Below are 17,591 nucleotides of genomic sequence, written 5' to 3'. Positions count from 1 at the left end.
AAGGGGCATCTGCATCCTGCCCCTGCTTTTATTCCTTCCCTCGCTCACCAAATATTGATTTAGCGCCGACTGTTTGCCAGGCTCTGAGGACCTAGTGATGAACATGGCAGGCCAGCTCCCTGCTCTCAGGGAGCTTATAGTCTGTGGTGGAGACAGACAAAACCAAATAAACAGAGTGCAAGGCGTGTTAAGAAGAAAATGAAGCCACGGAATGGGATAGAGATGGGGTGCTGTCTTAGGTAGCAGGAAGCTGAAGGCCTCTCGGAGGAGGTGATGTTGGGGCACGTGCAAAGGCCTGAGGTAGGAGTGGGCCTGGAGTGTGTGAGGCAGCACCAGGAAACCAGTGTGGTGGAGGAGGGGAGGAAAGGGGAGAGCAGTGGGAAATGAGGTCAGAAAGTCAGGAAGGGCCCAATGTTTATAGGGACTTCACATTTATTCCAAGTGTGCTGGGAAGCTATTGGAGAGCACTACCCAGGTGACAGGAACTGCACTGGCTCAGAAAGGGTAGCCTACTAGGGGAGTTACACTCATTCGCCCCACTATTTGTTTATCAACTATTTATGGAGAACTATGTGCGAGGCACTGAGCCATACAGTAGGGACGTCGCAGTGAACCAGACAGATACAGCTTCTGTCTTCATGGAAGGTTAGAGTTTAGTGCAGGAGTCAGCTATTAAATAATCACACAATAGAGAGGTAATTACCAAGACAGGCACAGGAGAGAAAAAAACGAGGTCTGACCTAATTTGTGAGAGCCAGGGAAGCTTCTCAGAAGAAATTGAATTAAATGGACAGCTAAAAAGTGAGAAGGCATAATGTTACTACCCCAGGTAAAGAGGGAGGGAGAAGTGTTCCTGACAGAAGGAACAGTATGTGCAAAGGCCCTGAGGCTGAGAGAAGACAAAAGCATTGAAGAAATTGACATGCACCCTGAGTGTGAATGCTCACATTCATTCAGGTACTAATTCAACATGTGTTTATTGAGACTCTCGTGTTTACAGAGACTAGGACTCTAGAAGATGCTGTGGGGCATGCCTCTGCACTCAGGGCTGTGTTAAGGAGTCTGGGTTTTATCCTGTCGGTGATTGGGAACCTTTGAGAGTGTTTTAGCAGGATGTGGCATAAGCAAAGCAGTTCTGGGGGCAGCTCCCTCTGGGGCTGCTGAACACAATCTTAGAGGAAAGAGAAAGGGAAACAAGAGGCCTTGTAGTGGAGTGACCATATGACTTATCCAAACCTAGACACTTTTGAGATTGAAGAACAGCATTGATAATAATTTTGTCAGGACTACCCATGTAAACCAGGATTCCCAGGAGAATAGGACGTAATGGTCCTCCTCGGTAGGAGGCCACCGCAACAATCTAAGTCTTGGATGCTTGAGCTAGAACAGATGCAGTGAGAGGAGAAAAGACAAGAACTCTATCCTCTTTCTAGCTAACTGTCTTCACTCATCTAGCCAATCCATGTGGCCAGTGTCCCCATGTCTCTTCCTCATCAGCTGGGGTCTCATCACAGCATGATGCAGGTGAGTCCAAGGTGACACTAATGATATCTGGATTGTGGCCTCTCAATGCAAGCACCATCATTTTCATCAACATCATTATCACAGCAATGACTTGCCCAAGGTCACACAGCCAGTAAGCAGCTGAGCCAGCATTTGAATCTGACTCGAACCGAGCATTAACTTATAATACCCATAACTATATATTCCTTGCAGTCTGATTGTGAGTACTAAGTTATGTCTAACAGAATATGAGACACACAATATGTGCTCCATAATGTCACTGCCCTTTCTCAATTTAAGAAAACACAATATATAAAACTCTAAAGTGGGTAAAGAGATTAAGTAAGGTATCATTATTTACAATATACAAGGATTAATGAGGAAACCCCAAGGGTGCACCAATGTGGTTAGTTCACAGATCATCAACTCATCAAGGATCCCTGGAGACTAGAGAAAATTAAAGCTAGGTATTCGGTGCCATCTCCTGTCGAAGACAGATTCACTGTAAAAGCACATCTCCACTCTGAAAACATGCCAGGGAATGCAAGAGTTAATGTACACAATCACATAGCCAGGTTGTAAAGATGTCATTCCCCCTCCACTTTGGGGTGGCGCATAACTGTCACACCCAATGTCAGCAGTCTTTTTCTTTGTTCTATTTCTATTATGATGATATTATTAAAACATGTAAGAATCTGAAAAAGGTTACCAGAGCCAAGGCTAATCACTGTGCACAGCATCTGATATTATTTGATTCTTGATCATCACCTTTTTTTCCCCCCACCTCTTCCTCACTTCTTCTCACCCCCTCTCTTAGGGGATGTGATTCCCCCCCAAACCTTAGGAGTCAGGCACTCCTGGCTGCAGGACCCAAACAGTCTTAAAACTAGCCTGAACTTTTGAGATAAATCTCCAAAACTCCCTTCGCTGAGGCAAAATGCTTTTTGCTTTCTGGTGTTAAATCTATCGTAGAAATCATATTTTTAAATGTTGGAAAGAGAAACACATTCACCCACAATCCCACCCTTTAACTCGTGAATTACGTGTCCTTTCTCCATGTTGCTTCGCCTCACGTCCACATGTGCGTATATGTAAACGAACCCCAATGAACATACGATTTCTATTCCTCTTCCTCTTAACATTCTATCACGCAGATTTGTCCTCTGTTGCCACAGTCTTCATATTCATCATTGTTTAACAGATGCCCACTGTTCATGGAGCTAGTGTTCCTATTTTTTTGTAATGTTTTAACGACCAATTTGGTGCATATCATCTTTTCTCTCTTTGGAATCATGTCCTGAGGATCACCTAGAGAAGGAAGGCTAAGCATGTGACTTAGTAACTTAGCTACAAATGAATGGTCTGAATTCCAGCCTTAGTACTCACTTGCTGAATGACTCTGGGCAAAGCCTCTAAACCTCAGTGTCCCCTTGAGTAAAAGGTGGATAATAACCTGCCTACCTCATCCTAGTGGTGAGATTTCAGTGAACAAATGCATGGAAGGCTCTTAGCATAGTGCCCAGCACAGAGCAAGTTCTAGATACGTGGAGCCACTCTGATTCCCAGGCACTTGTTTGTGACACAGCACTTTTTTGGTTCGTTTTAATGACAACGCGCTGTGGTGCTCAACTGCCAGGTTCAGGTCTGACTTCCTCGCTGCATGACCTTGGGTGAACGGCTCAACCTTCTTGAGTCTCAGCTTTTTGTCTGCAACATGGAGGTGGGAATAACAGCGCCTCAGGGAGTCTGTATGAGAATTAAGTGAATGAGGCACATAAAGTGCCACATGGTAAGCACTGTATGTCTTAGCTATTATAATTTTTATATCACGCCCGCCCCCAAGGCTTTCCACTTTAGTCCCTTTCTGCCATCACTCTTTCTGTTTGATCCTTAGATCTGCTTGGTGCAGTGAAAAGAACATGGCCTTGCAAGCCAGGAGGACACTAATTCCAGTCCTCCCCTTACAAGTGACTAAGTAAACTCTGCAACCCTAGGCAATTACTTAACCTCATGGGTCTCAATTTCCTTCCTATATATATAAAAAAATCTACCCCATGAGGTTATTACGAGGATTAGGAGAAATAACATAAGCTCCTTAAGACCTGACTATACTTTACTCACCCACTACTTCCTGGACTGAGGACAGTGCTTGGCACAGAACAGCAGAGCAATGAGGAGACGGAGAAAAAAGAATGGAGGGGAGAGAGGGAATGAAATGAAAGAATGAAGCACCAACACCATGGCTGGCACCTCGTAGGGGCTTGAAAGAGTGTCAGTTCACCTGTAGTTAATTTATCAGGTACTTGTTCACATGGAGCCTTAAGCCAGGCTTCCTAGAAAGCAAGCAAAGAGATGCAGCATTCTTCAGAAAATGAATGATGGACTGATTTATATCTTAAGTAAATATTTATTGAGCACTGACTCGTGCAAGACACTCTAGTACATGCTTTGCACTGTGCTAAACACGTAATAATGACACAGGTGGCAATCGTGAGAAACAAAGGAAGAGGCATCAAGTAAACACATAAAATGAGGATGGAAAGCGTATGTGCACTCTAGACCCCGTGTGTAAGTGCACCGTGAGGCAAAGTTAGAGTCAGAACTCTACGTGGGAGGGAAACCACCAGCCCCTTCCTGACGACACTCTGTTTTTAATCGGTATGCAAGTGGCCTGGCTGAAGGAAAGCAGGACCAGCTTTGGTGCCATAACAAACCTCAGTTCAGACATTCTCTCGCTACGCGAACCCATGCATGGACAGAATCCCACTGAGCAGCAGTGTCGCCAAGTATAAAATGGGAGTGATCCCATCTAACTCACAGGTTTATGAGGTCATGTATTGAAGAGACTGGACACAGTGGAATTGTTGTATAAAACTTTGTTTTCTTCCCCCATGTGGCCCTGGTGTGTGGGGTGGAGGAGGGGGAGAAGACAGGTCTGGGAAGCTCCTAGGGGAACCCAGGAGAAGCAGGAGGCACTCGAAGCATCTTCTGTTTATTGAGCTTTTACAACATGCCAAGGCCCTGTGCTGATCCCTTCCCTGCATGACTTCATTTAATCCTCACAATACCCTATAAAGTGGGTACTATGCATGGTGCCACTTTACTGACAAGCAAGTTGAGGCTCAGAGAGGTTACATAACTTGCTGAGTTCACATATTCAGCCCGCGGCAAAGCCAATTCTCACCAAGCCTGAGGGCTTCCAGAGCCGCAGCTCTTAACGACTGCATCAATGATTGCAATAGCCTGCTATTAATGATCGTATCGCTGATTGCAAACTGGAACATGCTATGCAAGTGGAAAGTGCTGTTATTTTAACACCGAGGGTTTTTTTTTGAGGAAGATTAGCCCTGAGCCAACATCTGCTGCCAATCCTCCTCTTTTTGCTGAGGAAGACTGGCCCTGAGCTAACATCTGTGCCCATCTTCCTCTACTTTATATGTGGGACGCCTGCCACAGCATGGCTTGCAAGCAGTGCCATGTCTGCACCCAGGATCCAAACCGGCGAACCCTGGGCCACTGAGGCAGAACGTGCGCATTTAACTGCTGCACCACTGGGCGGGCCCCAACCCCGAGGTTTTTATGTAGACAATACTATAAGGAAAATCATGTCTGTAAGTAAATAGATATGAAGGCCTTGAGGATGTGTGTAAGATGTCAAATTTACCAAAGCAACTGGCAAGCGGAGGATACCAACCCAGCGGCAGGGCCAGGTTGAATTTAGAAGCTCTGAGAATGATTTGGGATGGAAGGCACACACTGCGCGAAGGTGCTCCTGCAGGAAGGAGCGCTCATGGGCGTCCTCAGTCAGCAGCTGCTGCCAAAGTCACATCAAGGTGCCTGTGGCAGCCAGACGGCCACTGACACCCGTGGCAGTGCTCCAGAGCACTGCAGTGTGAGCTGCTGTCTCCCACAGGATAGGGATGACTTGACCTCCTGAACTTCTTTCTGTAGCAGAGGAGGTGAGCTAGAATGGATATTCTAGACCTTAGGGTCTTCCTTCTAGCTCCAGGTTTTAGGAGGCAAGGAGGCAGCCTGGCTTCGAAATCAGAATAATCTGTGTTCAAATCCTGGTTTGACACTAGCCATTTGGCCTGGACATGTTACCTAGGCTCTCTGAATCTCAGTTTCTTCATCTGTAAAATGGGGACAATAATACCATAGGTTCAGTATGAGAGTTAAATGAAGTAACAGGCATAAGAATTTAACACAGTGCCTGGAAAAGATTATAAATTTTATTAATCCACTAGGCAATTTCAGAAAGGGAGTCACTTTAATAAAAAAGTAACTAAAATTTTTGAAAATAAGTCAGCCTGCTGTCAAGGAATGATTTCAGGGTAGTTTCCTCTTCTCTCCCTTCCTCCATCTGTTTCTCCCTCCCTCCCTCCCTTCCTTCCTTCTTTCCTTGTCTCCTTCCTCCCTCCCTCCTTCCCTCCTCCTCTCCCCAATTCCTTCATTTTTTCCTTCTCAAAAGTGATCTATGCATCAACATACAACTTTGGTCGTTTCATTCCTTTCTGTTTTGAAGGTTTTTCATTCCTTCCTTCTTTCCTTCCTGCCTTTCTTCCCTCCCTCCTCCTTCTTTCCTTCCTTCCTCCCCTCTTCCTTCATTCTTTCCTTCTCAAAAGTGATCTATGTATCAACACACAACTTTGGTGCTTTCATTTCTTTTTTTTTTTTCAGTATCTCTCAATACCAGGAAAAACTCTGAACAAACCACAGACCCTTAGGGAATCCTTTTCTTAGGTCCCTCACCTCTTGGATCCCTCTGGAGCCCTCTACCCTGCACTCTTTTCTGGCTATGCTCTGGGCTCATCCAGCCTCTGTGCAGCTTGCGCCTGCTGCATGCGGGGCCAAGTCTGGGCGGGCGGCTGTCCCCGCACCTCCTCGGCTGTGCCCAGTGAGGGAGCCGAGACGGAGAATGCCCTGCAGCCTGGGCACCCTGAGGAAACCCCAACGAAGCAGCGAAATAATTCATTCTTCTAATCACAGCAAAGTTTTCAAACTTTCAAACGGCGTCTTGATTAGAAGAAAAGCTGTTTTTTTTTTCAAAAAGCCTGGCATTTCTGAAAAGGTCCCCTACCCAAACCACAGCAACCTCAAAAACTCTGCCCACTGAGTTGAAAATAAAAGTTCATGGAGACCAAAGGCCGTCTCACAACAACCTCTCAATGCTTTAGAAAGCTGCTTTCCAATGCTTCAAAGTTTTCACGATTTATCTGAGGGCCTCAGGCCCTCTTCCTCATAAACTCGCAGGGTTTTCTCAGCCAGTATTCTTTCTTTCCTATGACGTCAAATAATGCTTTACGGAGAAGCTGTTTTGCTTTTGAAAAAAAGGAGTCATCAAGGAAAAGAAATAAAACTCTTAGAAATGAAAATTTTAGCCTTTTTAGTAATCATATAAGGATGATACAAAATTAGTTGATTTTCTCTTCGGTGGAGCAAAGAATTTGTAGAGGAAACCTAATTCTTCTCTCACTCGACATTTATTAGCAGCAGCGGAACTGAACACCACCAAGAAAACGTGGCAAAATATTTAAAGGAATGAATCGATTCCATCACAAATAGATCTGAGTTTATGCCATGGGCCCAATTCTGGAACTTCATAAAATCTTAATAATTTCAACAGGAAGTTGACCTACCCAAAAGCATTTAGAATCAGTAGACAAATTATAAATACATGGATGAACACCCCAAATTTAGACTAATCGTTCAGAAAAAGATGATGTGGAACTCAAAAAATCACTCGTGCTCGTTTTTTTTAAAGTTTAAATTCTATCATTATAACATTCAAAGAAACATTTCCTGCTTCAAAAGTCTAATATTAGCTTGAAATGATTTCACAGCAGCTACAAGATTCAAAACAAACACGTTGACATAATTTTCTTCGCGAAATGCATTCGTGCCTCGAAAATGAGATGCTGGCGGCGTCCTTAGGAATCACTAGTCACTCTGTAGGTTATTCGGTGGCAGTTCAAAGTCTAGTCCAAGAGTAGTTCACTCGGGTTGACTGACAGGGCATTTTCTCCACCATGATGGATTCAGGGGATCAATGCTTATGAAGTGGTAATTCTCCATTGTGATTAAATAAAAATCTGCTATATTCATCTCACTTAGGCTGCGTCTAAACAACGCCGACCTTTAGCACAACTGGGTAGACAGAAAACACAGAACACAAGGTGCTAACTTTCACTGGGTTGCAGCCTTCTCAAAGGCTTTCTTATTATCCCTTTAAATTAAAAGAAAAAAATCACAATACTACAAACCCAACATGTCCAGGTTCACCTTCTACTAATAATTACTGATTACTCAGAGGCAGATTATACTTTCATGTTTTACTGAGGACTAACCAACCACAAAAGTGGAAACTATTTACCTACTTTAAAGAAATGCTGCTGTAAAGATCAGATCTGATGCAACAGAGACTACATAATCTACCGGCACAGGTTAATCCAGCCCTATTTGCCTAAATTCGGACCATATTCAACTGAAAATATAATGGCTGAATTTAATTCTTTCCTGCTTTTTATGATCCTGTCTCTCAAAGAAATCTGTTAACATTTCAAAAACCACAATGCAGGTAAAAATCAAATTATGAAGACAGAAACAGAACCAACGGACATTTTCTCCTCACATTAAAAAAAATATATGCACGAAAGGCAAAAAAACTAAACTCTTGATCTGGATGCTCCTAAAATGAGCTTCAGAGACTGGCTCATTTGAAACTGAGTTTTCCACTTCCTGAATGAAAAGCAAGTGTAAAATGGTTTAGTCTTTAAAACAGTGATGCCTACAAGTATAAAGGGGGTTGGGGGAGAATGTGGGCCGTCGCATTCCAGAACTGCAAGGGTATCAGGCGTTACGAAGGGGCCTCCATCAGAGGTGTGCAATGTATGTGTGTCTCAGTGCTCCATGGAACTCTCTTCCAGGATTCAAATCCCAGTCAACAGGTGCTGTCTCTACAAAGACGTGTTTTCCATTTTCTCCAACAGACTAGGAAGTGCAAGGATGAATTCACGGCAAACAAGAGCTCACAAAATGCCTTCTTTATGTGAACAGTAGAGAAATGAAAACGAATTAATCCCTCAATCAAAATCCTTTAGAAAAGAATGATTTGTCTTGACATTAGAGCTGAGGCTATGTCTAACATAGTCCAGAAAACATCTAGATATGCTGAAACAGGCTAAATTTTTTTCAGGATTCTTATCCCCTTTTCTTGGCTATACACCCAGGTTTAAGCATAGGAAGACATAGAATTATTTTTAAATAATAATAATATCTGCCATTTACTGAGCAATGTCTAAGAGCCAGGCTTAATTTAACATGCACAATCTCATTATAATCTCTTAACAACCTTAAGAAGGTAAGGAGTAAATATTTTCACAAAGAAGGAAATTGAGGCTTACAGAAGTCAGGTCATTTGCCCTGGGTCACACAGCTGGAAAGTGACTGAGCTAGGATTTAAAACTTCTGTCTGTCTGTCTGATGGCAAAGCCCACGTTCTTTTCATTGTCACACTACATTCACTTGAAGTCATAAGTTAACAAATATCTGTGAATTACTTCTAGCTGCAATATATTGTTTGTTAAATTACCTAAAGGCTCCATATATTATCACATAACTTAACAGCTTTTGCCTCATTAGTTTATTCTTACTGAGGGTGTCTGTTTGTGAGCATGAATGAAGCCTTGACATTCTCCGAGACAAAGCAAATGCTAACTAAACTTCAAATGAATCCCAAAGTAGTAAAGACATGAATGCTTTATGTCCCTACTTTTGCCAACAATAATTTAAAATTTTGTCTCCACAGTTTAAAGAACTATGCTAACACTTTCATATAGGCAAAAAGTAGCATGGTCTTGCTAAAATGATACATGCTTTATGAGACAGCCTTTCCACCACAACCCTCTCCTTCACTAAAACAAAAAAGAAGCGAAAGTCAGTATAGCCTTGTGGCTAAGAGTGTGGATCACTCACGGATTAGGCCACTTACCCCCTCACAGATAGCCTTTCTCTGCCTCAGTTTCCCGTTGCATAATATGAAGTGGATAATAATAGTACTCATAACATATTTTTAAATACAACTAACAATGCAATTAAAGTGCTTAGTACATGCCCGGCACATGTACTTGGTGCCAGTTTAGTACATGAAAGGCATTTAAGAAACATTAGCTTTAAAAATACAAGTAAAAAGCTAGCTATATTACTCACATTCTGCCTCTGGGAAGTTAGGCACACACAGTTAAGACTGATCCTGCTTTCCATGCAATCAACGTATGTCTTACCAGCCCGACTTCTAGAGCTCAGAAACTCATCAAACATTTCAGCTTCTAGTCTGACTTTTATCTTTAACCTGTTGATTTCCCTACGTAAACTGCGAATGATAACAGTTCCTTCTTTACAGCGTTGTAGTGAGCGTTACGCAGATAATGCATTTAAATAAAAATGCTTAGCAAAGTGAAGTCATACAGTAAGTATTGGATACATGTTATCTATTACCACTTCCACAATTCATATTCACAACAGCCCTATTGGATGGTTGTATCAGTTCCATAAGAAGATTGAGGCTCAGCAATATGGACAAAAAGGACACAGCTTTATGTGGCATAAAGGTAACAACCTTTCCATCACCGCGCTCTCTATCGTCATTACTCCAGATAGCGTTTTTTTTTCCATAGTGCTTATCAGTCACTGACATAATCAATTTTTGTGTTTATCTGTCTAAAATCTCTGCTCCAGAGGAGCAGACATGGCGTGTTTGTTAAGCACAGCATCTAGCAGAGCAACAGGCACATAGAAAACACATAGCACTCTTCAGTGAATGAATGAATGAATGAATGCAGCAAGCAAAAATCTGTCCAAAATCTATACTCAACCACTATGATACACTGCCTCCCAACACTGCCATCATTTAAAACCTCTTCAAATGCAGAATCACATGACTCCTTCAGAGAGGTTTTCTCCGGAGCCCAAAGACGACAACATTCTGGGATTGTCCACTCTCATCCACATGTTTCCCTTCTCACTGAGTGGGATCAAACTCCACCTCAAGGCCAGAGTCACAACCAAACCCTGGCAGTGTAGCACTCTAGCCATGTCCAGACGAAGTGGACTGGGTGGGGTGACAGACTGGGCTTTCCCCAGTCTAGTCTCCAATCGAGCTCTGCTGTGTACAAGTTGTGACCCCAGGTAAGTACCAGACCCTCTTTCATGCTAAAAAGGAATAGTGCAGAACTGTAAAGCTTAAATGGCTAATGTGCAAAAAAGTGCCTGTTACAGGGCTGACATGTGGCAGGCACTGGACAGGAGAGAGCACCCTTTTCTCTAGGCTCAAAGAGGGCACTATCTTTATGTCCCTTGGAGCACTCATCACTTTCAGTGTGTCCACACCTTCTCTCATCAAATACATTCTACAGTCCGACAGCAGGGACTGGGGCCTTGCTCATCCCCAGGGTCTGCCACCCAACAGGTGCTCAGTGAGTAAGACTGAATAAAACCTCACATAAATTAACCCAAAGTATTTTTTTAACTTTTACCTGACACTTCCAAATCATCTATCCTTGAGTCCATTCCCTCTCCCCTAAAGCTTAGTAAAATTGCAAAGATATATAAAATAGAGCGGAAGGGGTAAAAACGTCTTCAGGGATTTCTCCCACGTTTTCCATCCCACAAACCCTTGGAGCCCTGGAGGGGCAGCTGAAAAGTGTCCCAAGTGACCTGTAGAACATGTAGGGTGGGCTCTCAGGCGCCTATGCAAGTGGAGACCTGCCGTCTGGCATCCCAACTTGTGATGGCACCACTTTACACCTTCTTAGCCTTTTTGGCAAAGACACAAACACGACAACTTGACTTAGAATCACAATCTTACAATGTTGGAAAATGAAGACGCAGGTCACAATAATTTCTCTCTCCTGAAACACTTGTGAGCATTGACGACCATAAAACTACTTTGTAAACAAAGTACCAGGCCGATTTCACATATATGTCAGAAGACACACACGGACACAGGCATGTCCTTGAGTGGTAGAAGTTTAGATAGACCATAGTGATCTTTACCTCCAACCCATCCACTTCAAGATGAGACAACAGAGTCTCAAGGAAAAGGGAAGGGCTCCTCAGCCCAAATTATCACCAGGCAGGCTGGCTAGGTGTGAGAAGAGCCTTACCTCTTTGTAAAAGCTTGAGCAAGGGAGGATAAAGTTTGATGTTCTTTTGACGGGAACATTTTAACACATTGGCCAGTGTGTATGCCTCTCCAACATACATGAGGGTCTGTGATGCTGGCTTCATCATCTAGAGGCATTTCAGTGTTTCCCAAACTAACATTGGGTCCAGCTCCATAAAATCTAGTGTCCTAAGGACTGCCTTTAAAAAGTGGCTATCCAAGGTTCTTCTTGACTCTTAAAATCCTAAATGACTCGTAAGGATATTTCAGTATATTATTAGTTTGGGGAAAGATCCACTAATTGTGCAGTGGATCATAGTTCAGATAGTGGTACCCAGCTCACATATGGGCTTCCTGGATTCTAGAATCCCAGACTGTGAGCTGTCTAACCCTTCATTTCACAAGCAATGAAAATCAATCTTGGAAAGGCTAGAAGATTTACTTAAAGCAACATTACAAGTGGCTGAGTTAGAATTATAACTCAGAGCTTTTCCCACTGTGCAAAGGAGAAGAAAATCAGATAGGATCTCCTTTCTACTCCCTCCCCCCCGCAAGATTTCTGACCAGGCACCTCATCTTCTCTTTCCCTCTTTATCCTAACCCCTCACCCTTTCAGATCCGGTTTGAGAAAGGGGGTGAGAAATTCATCCTGGGCGACCCACGGGTCGTGGGGAAGAAAAGCCAGAACCTTTCACGTTGGTGAGCCTGTGGCTCCTGGGGGAGGCGGGCGCACTGCCCAGCTGGCGCCTAACCTCGGGACGGGTAGGGAGGCTGGAAAAGAACCCGGAGAGGCTGGGGGCGAGTGGGGCGCGCAGGCGGGCTGAGAAAAGGTGTAGCTGCTGGAGAGAAATTAGAGACCTTGGCGCCTCTGGGAAGCAGGATGGTCCAGCTCTCACACAGAGGCGGGGAGGTCCTGTGCAAACTCCTCTCTCCTCCTCGCACTCGGCCCTTTGTTGTCGGTTTCTGCCTCTGGCTCCAGCTCATGCCCTCCGGTCCCCCGCCTCCCTGAAGTCACCCCAACTGCACTCATAATATTTTGCTTTGCGCTGGGTCTGTTTTCCACCACCAACTTCCAGCAGTCTCCATGGCGACGCGCTGGGGAGGGGGGCGGGCCGGGCTATGGAAATCCCAGGGCCTAGCCACCCGGCGGCCCCTGCAAACTTTTCCGGGTCTCCGGGTCCTGCAGGTCCGGCGGGAAAGCGCCCTGTCCCGGGACACCGCAACGAGAGCGTGCGAAGCTCCCCCAGCCCGGCCTGGGTGCCGCGTCCGCGATGGCTAGGGCTGCAGCCACCCGGCCTGGGGACCCGGCGGCCACGCGGCTCCCACTTGACCCTGCTGCCAGACCCAGATGCCGGTGTTTGGCAGGTGGCGAGGATGGGGGCGTGCATGTCCCCCTCACTTGCCCCCCCCCCCACACCCAGGCCCAGGAAGGACCGAGATGGTGTGATTTGGGCCAGGGCCAAAGCTGAGACCCCCGACCCCTTGCTCCCGCAAGCCCGCACACCAGGTCCCCCGGCTGGAGAAGGCGGCTCTTTTCCTAGGGCCGCGTCTGGGAGAGGATGGAGAAGGCCGGGGCCCGTTCCCACTCAGGCGCTCTCAGCCCCGTCGGCCCCGCGCCAAGGCCCCTGGATGTCCCCACCTGGGGGCCCACTGAGCCAGGTCGGGCCTTGTCCTGAGCCGGGGCCCTGTAGATCAGCGTGTCTTCCCGCCGTTGCGGCCTGGGGTGCTCAAATCCGGCTCCAGGGATACTCTGGCCGCCCCAGCTCTGGATTCTGGAGATCGGGGCGGAAAGTGGGTAGAGGCAGAAATTTCCAGTTCGGGCTCGGCAGCGCCCCTCTCTAACGCGTCATCCCGTTTTACAAGAAAGAACCCTTCTGTTGCGTAGGCGACCAACCTGGCTGCGGCCCACTGTGCACAAGTTCTCCGTGGCGCAAAATTCTACCGACTTTCTCCCTACGTTCTCGAATTTCCGCGTACCTTGAGCAACTGAGCAACGCTCGCCTGGGAAGGGCAGCCCGGATTGGACCCACAGGCCATAAACAAGCAGCCGCCGCTGGTGGCCCGCGTGGGTAGGGTGAGCCACACGGGGCTCTGCGCTCGCAATGGCGCAGCGTGGGGCTGCGGCGCGGGCCAAGGGAGACGCGCTCCCGCCCCAACTGCGAACTGCCTACTTGCGGGATCGCGCCTCGACGGTCCCACGCGCGCGCCTGCGGCCTTCGCCGCCCGTTGGAGCTCCGCGGCGCAGCCAGTCTCCTGGGAGAGGGGCTCTGATTTATCCCGCCCGGCCGCGAGCTAGCAGAGGACCCGGGAGGCGCGCGCCGGCTCCCCTGCCTCCACCGACCGGGCCATTGTCTTAGCCCCACACTTACTGAGTATTTTGGGAAAACTCAAGGAATATATTACCGGCTCGGTGCGCGGAACAAAGGGGCGCGTTTACGCAGGTCACGCTGAAGTGGCCCCAAGGCAGACCACTAAAGCCTCGGCCCCTGCAAACCCGTTCTCCCGGGCCCGAGGCACTTTGCGGGGATTTTTCCTTTTAAGAGTAGGGGACGGAGGCCCGGCTCGCCAGCCTCCCTGATCCTGGACGCTCCCGACTTCGCCCCAGCACTTGCTGCGAGTCGATAGCTCGAGCCTTTTCGGGAGGAAATAATAACAATAATATCCGTGGTTCTGGTCCCGCGCAACCTGCTGTAAAAGGAGCAGAATCGAACTGCTCCACGGAGCGCTGGTCTCAGCTACCCGGGAAGAAAGGACCTTTACATGACAAGGGGAACTCAGAAGAAAAGCTAATTGGATTAAGTTCTCTGGAAGGGAGGTGAGGGGAGGCTCCTGGACCGGACCGCGCCGAGCTGTCCTTGCCTTGTCGTCGGTTTTGCAAGCCCGAGTGAAATGTCACCTGGGGCGCCTCATGTTATTTCTTCACGCTGCCATTTCCCAGAACTTTTTGAGTTCAGGATGGCGATCCAGAGATGTCTCAGATTTTGGAAAATGGGAGAAGGAGTGGATGGGGAAAAGATTTCGGTTTCAGAACCCATTTGCGGTGTTTGCAGTTGAAGTTTAAAGTGAGCAGGTGCCTCCACGACCACCAGTGACATCAAGAACAACAAGCAGAACGTTTCCACAGCCTCATAGCTCTCCCCAGAACGCACCGAGAAGCTCCAGTCGTGTAGAGGGGGAGGCTAAAACTCCCAGCTGGACCATGGCGGGTGTGGGGTGTGGGGAGACCCCCCAAGTCCTTGCCTGGGCCCCTTGCAAATACTTGGCCACACACGAGGCAGACATGGGTTTAATTTTGTTCAAGGATATTCCCCTCTAAAGTTGGGGTGCTCAGGAGATGCGTAGTGGCACAAGCACTTGATAGAAAAATGAGGGGGGCTCTTGTCCCTCTCTGGGTGCCTTCTTCACAGCTAGTGAAGAGGACCCCAGCAGGGCCAGCACCGTACCGCAGCTGGGCCCGCGGCAGGCAACGCCTCTCCTTGCCTTCGTTTGTCATTGCCTATAGTAAGGTGGACTGCGGGGCTCAGGCTTTCCCCACTCCCAGGGGACCCACACCCACTCGGGGGAGTGCAGTAGGACAGGGACTTGGCTCTTGGAATCAGAGATAAACAACTACTCTGGAAAACTGAAGATCCCCCGGCCAGAGGGGGTGGGTGTTCCGGCCACTAGGGCCTCGGCAGAAGCCTGGAGGAGCTGGAAGTCTGTCTACGGGGACGGAAGAAAGATCATCTGGGGCGATAGCCGGATGACCCCTACCTCCACCCCAGATCCATTTCCAGCCTGCTTCGGGGGGAAAAGGAAACGTTCCTTGGGTGGGGAAACATTCGTGTGTTGTTTGTTTATTCGCTCAGAGAAGGGCCGTGTGTGTGTTAGGGAATGGCAGAGGCTGGAAGCACTTGTTGCTCCACGCTGCAAAGCCCAGCAGTGGATGCTCGCAGGCATCCTCCGGAGCATCCGTCAAACCGCTGCCTGGGCCCAGGCTGCGCTCAGCGCCCTCCTTCCGCCTCTCCCAACCTCATCTCGCCGAGAAACCTCGAGCCTGCAGCCGAGCCCGGACAGGAGCGGACTGCTTGGGAGACTGCAGCTGGGGGAGGAGGTGAACTTTCAGAGAACTTCTTCCACCTGGAAGGGACATAGGAAGCAAAACGCAGATCTAGAAGTTTGGCGGTTCTTCAAAGGTGCTAGAAGTGAGAGGTGGCGAAGGCTCTCCTGGAGAAAGAACGGAGACGCCGTGCTTTTTCGTTCTAAGAGATTCCTTGGCTTGCTTCCTTCGTTGTTACGCACAGCCGCGACCCCAAAACCTGACGCCCACAGCCAACAGCCCCCAAAGTGCCGAGCAGTTTACAGACCCTGACGCCGGGCCTGGCCGGGCCGGCCGCGCTACATCCTGCCCTCCCTCCAGCAGAGTTACAGCCCCGGAGCGGAGCGCGTGGTCCGGTGCTCCTTCCGGGCAGGGAGGCTACACCTCGCCTCCGACGGCCCGGGACTCCCACCTCGGACCGGGTGCGGATTCCCCAGGACCACCGGGTTCGCCGCCGCCACTCCCTCCAGCTGCGCGTCTCCACCAGTGGGAGCCTTGGTCCCCACCTCCCAGGCGCTGTGCGAAGCCGTCGCCCTCCCCCGCCTCTGGGGCGTTCCGCTCGGCTTCAAGCCCCGGAGCCTAGGCACCAGCCCCGGGAGCGGAGCGCACCGCTATTCTGGGGCCCCCAAACCCGGGGGAGGAGCCGGGCCAGGGAGGGGGCGGTCGGCTCGCAAAGTTTCTGCAAGTGGCACCTCGAGCTCGCCTAGAGCCAATGAATCTTTACATAACTTTGTGTCCACGGCAAGAGAAAGCGCGCTTCTCAGTGCGCGCGCGCGCACACACACACATTTACACACACAATCACACGCTTTTACATACACACACTTCCGCGCATCCACTTACACACATCGCGCCAGATTGAAAACTTCTGCACGCTCTGTGTTATTTCCTCGGGTTCCACTGTCAAGTTGACCCTTCTGAACTTTTTGCAACTCCTTCTGAAGTTTCCCTTCTCCCCTTTCTTTCCCTCCCAATGTTTCCCCCCACCCCCCACCAGTAGGACTGACCTGTGGAATCCATGTCGGGTTCCTCCAGTAACCCACAATGCATGCTCTTCCCATGGACAGCACAGGCGCCCCCCAAAAGTCTTGATGTTTGGGGATCCCCTGTGCTAGAGATGCCCAGGGAGGAAGGGAGTGAGGAGGGGAGAAGGGGAGAGAGACACAGAGAGTGCAAGGGCAGAAGGATAAAAGAGGAAAGGAAAAGAAAGAGAGAGAAGAAAGAAAAGAGAAAGAAGAGAAGAGGAGAGAGAGGAGAGAGCGCAGAGAAGGGGGAGAGAGAAAGAGCGAGCGAGCGAGGGGACACTCAGTAATCCAGCCGGGCAAAGCCAAACCCGTCAAAATGTTTGCGGATGTTTCATGGGAAAAAGCATCATTTTATAGGAGCCCCGATGGGAGCAATGTCATTGATAGGCCAGCCGGCCTGATGAATGGCCGCTCGTCAGATGGGGCCGTGGCGAGGCGCACTGTGAAGCCCATTGTGGGCCTGTTTTGAATAAGAAAAGCCGCCTCCGAAAAGGGGGGCTCAGAGCGACGCAATCCCAGCCCTCCGACTTCCCCCTTCTATTATAGCATTAGCAACGTTTTTCTTATTTAAAGTTCCAGAGGCCTTCTCCAGCCTTCGCCCGGCACTCATTATAGGCGAAATCAAAATTGGCTTAGATGTGGCCCCCTCCCCCCTCCCCGCGCCTTCCCCGATCGGGCCAGGCGCGGCACAGGCATGGGGGGGCAGGGGACTCCGGGGGGCCTGGGGAGTCGCCTACGCGGCCACGAGTGGGCCCCATTCCTTTCCCTCTCCTCTTGTGCCCCCTCCCCCGGTTTGGTCCCGGGTTAGACTTTGAGTCGGGGT

General features: G+C 48.5%; 1 protein-coding gene across 5 annotated transcripts in view; it reads right to left on the bottom strand.

Moving 5' to 3' along the window:
- RFX4 (regulatory factor X4) overlaps positions 1 to 17,591 on the bottom strand; it is a 177,547-nt gene that overhangs the window by 143,869 nt on the left and 16,087 nt on the right. For 2 of the 5 annotated variants that reach the window (XM_023631039.2, XM_070254112.1), the window contains exon 1: positions 16,751 to 17,195. The exons of 1 other annotated variant lie outside the window; for it this stretch is intronic. In XM_023631039.2, coding sequence (XP_023486807.1) covers positions 16,751 to 16,793 — 43 coding nt within the window. In that variant the 5' untranslated portion in view covers positions 16,794 to 17,195. Of the gene's footprint in view, positions 1 to 13,304; positions 13,606 to 16,750; positions 17,196 to 17,591 lie in introns of those variants that run through there. 2 more of the 5 variants (XM_070254113.1, XM_070254115.1) reach the window with 2 other exon arrangements.

Source organism: Equus caballus, chromosome 28 (assembly GCF_041296265.1).
Source record: "Equus caballus isolate H_3958 breed thoroughbred chromosome 28, TB-T2T, whole genome shotgun sequence".
NCBI classification, from domain to species: Eukaryota; Metazoa; Chordata; class Mammalia; order Perissodactyla; family Equidae; genus Equus; species Equus caballus.
Note: the sequence above shows the minus strand (reverse complement) of the source record. Positions and strands in the feature narration are given on the sequence as shown.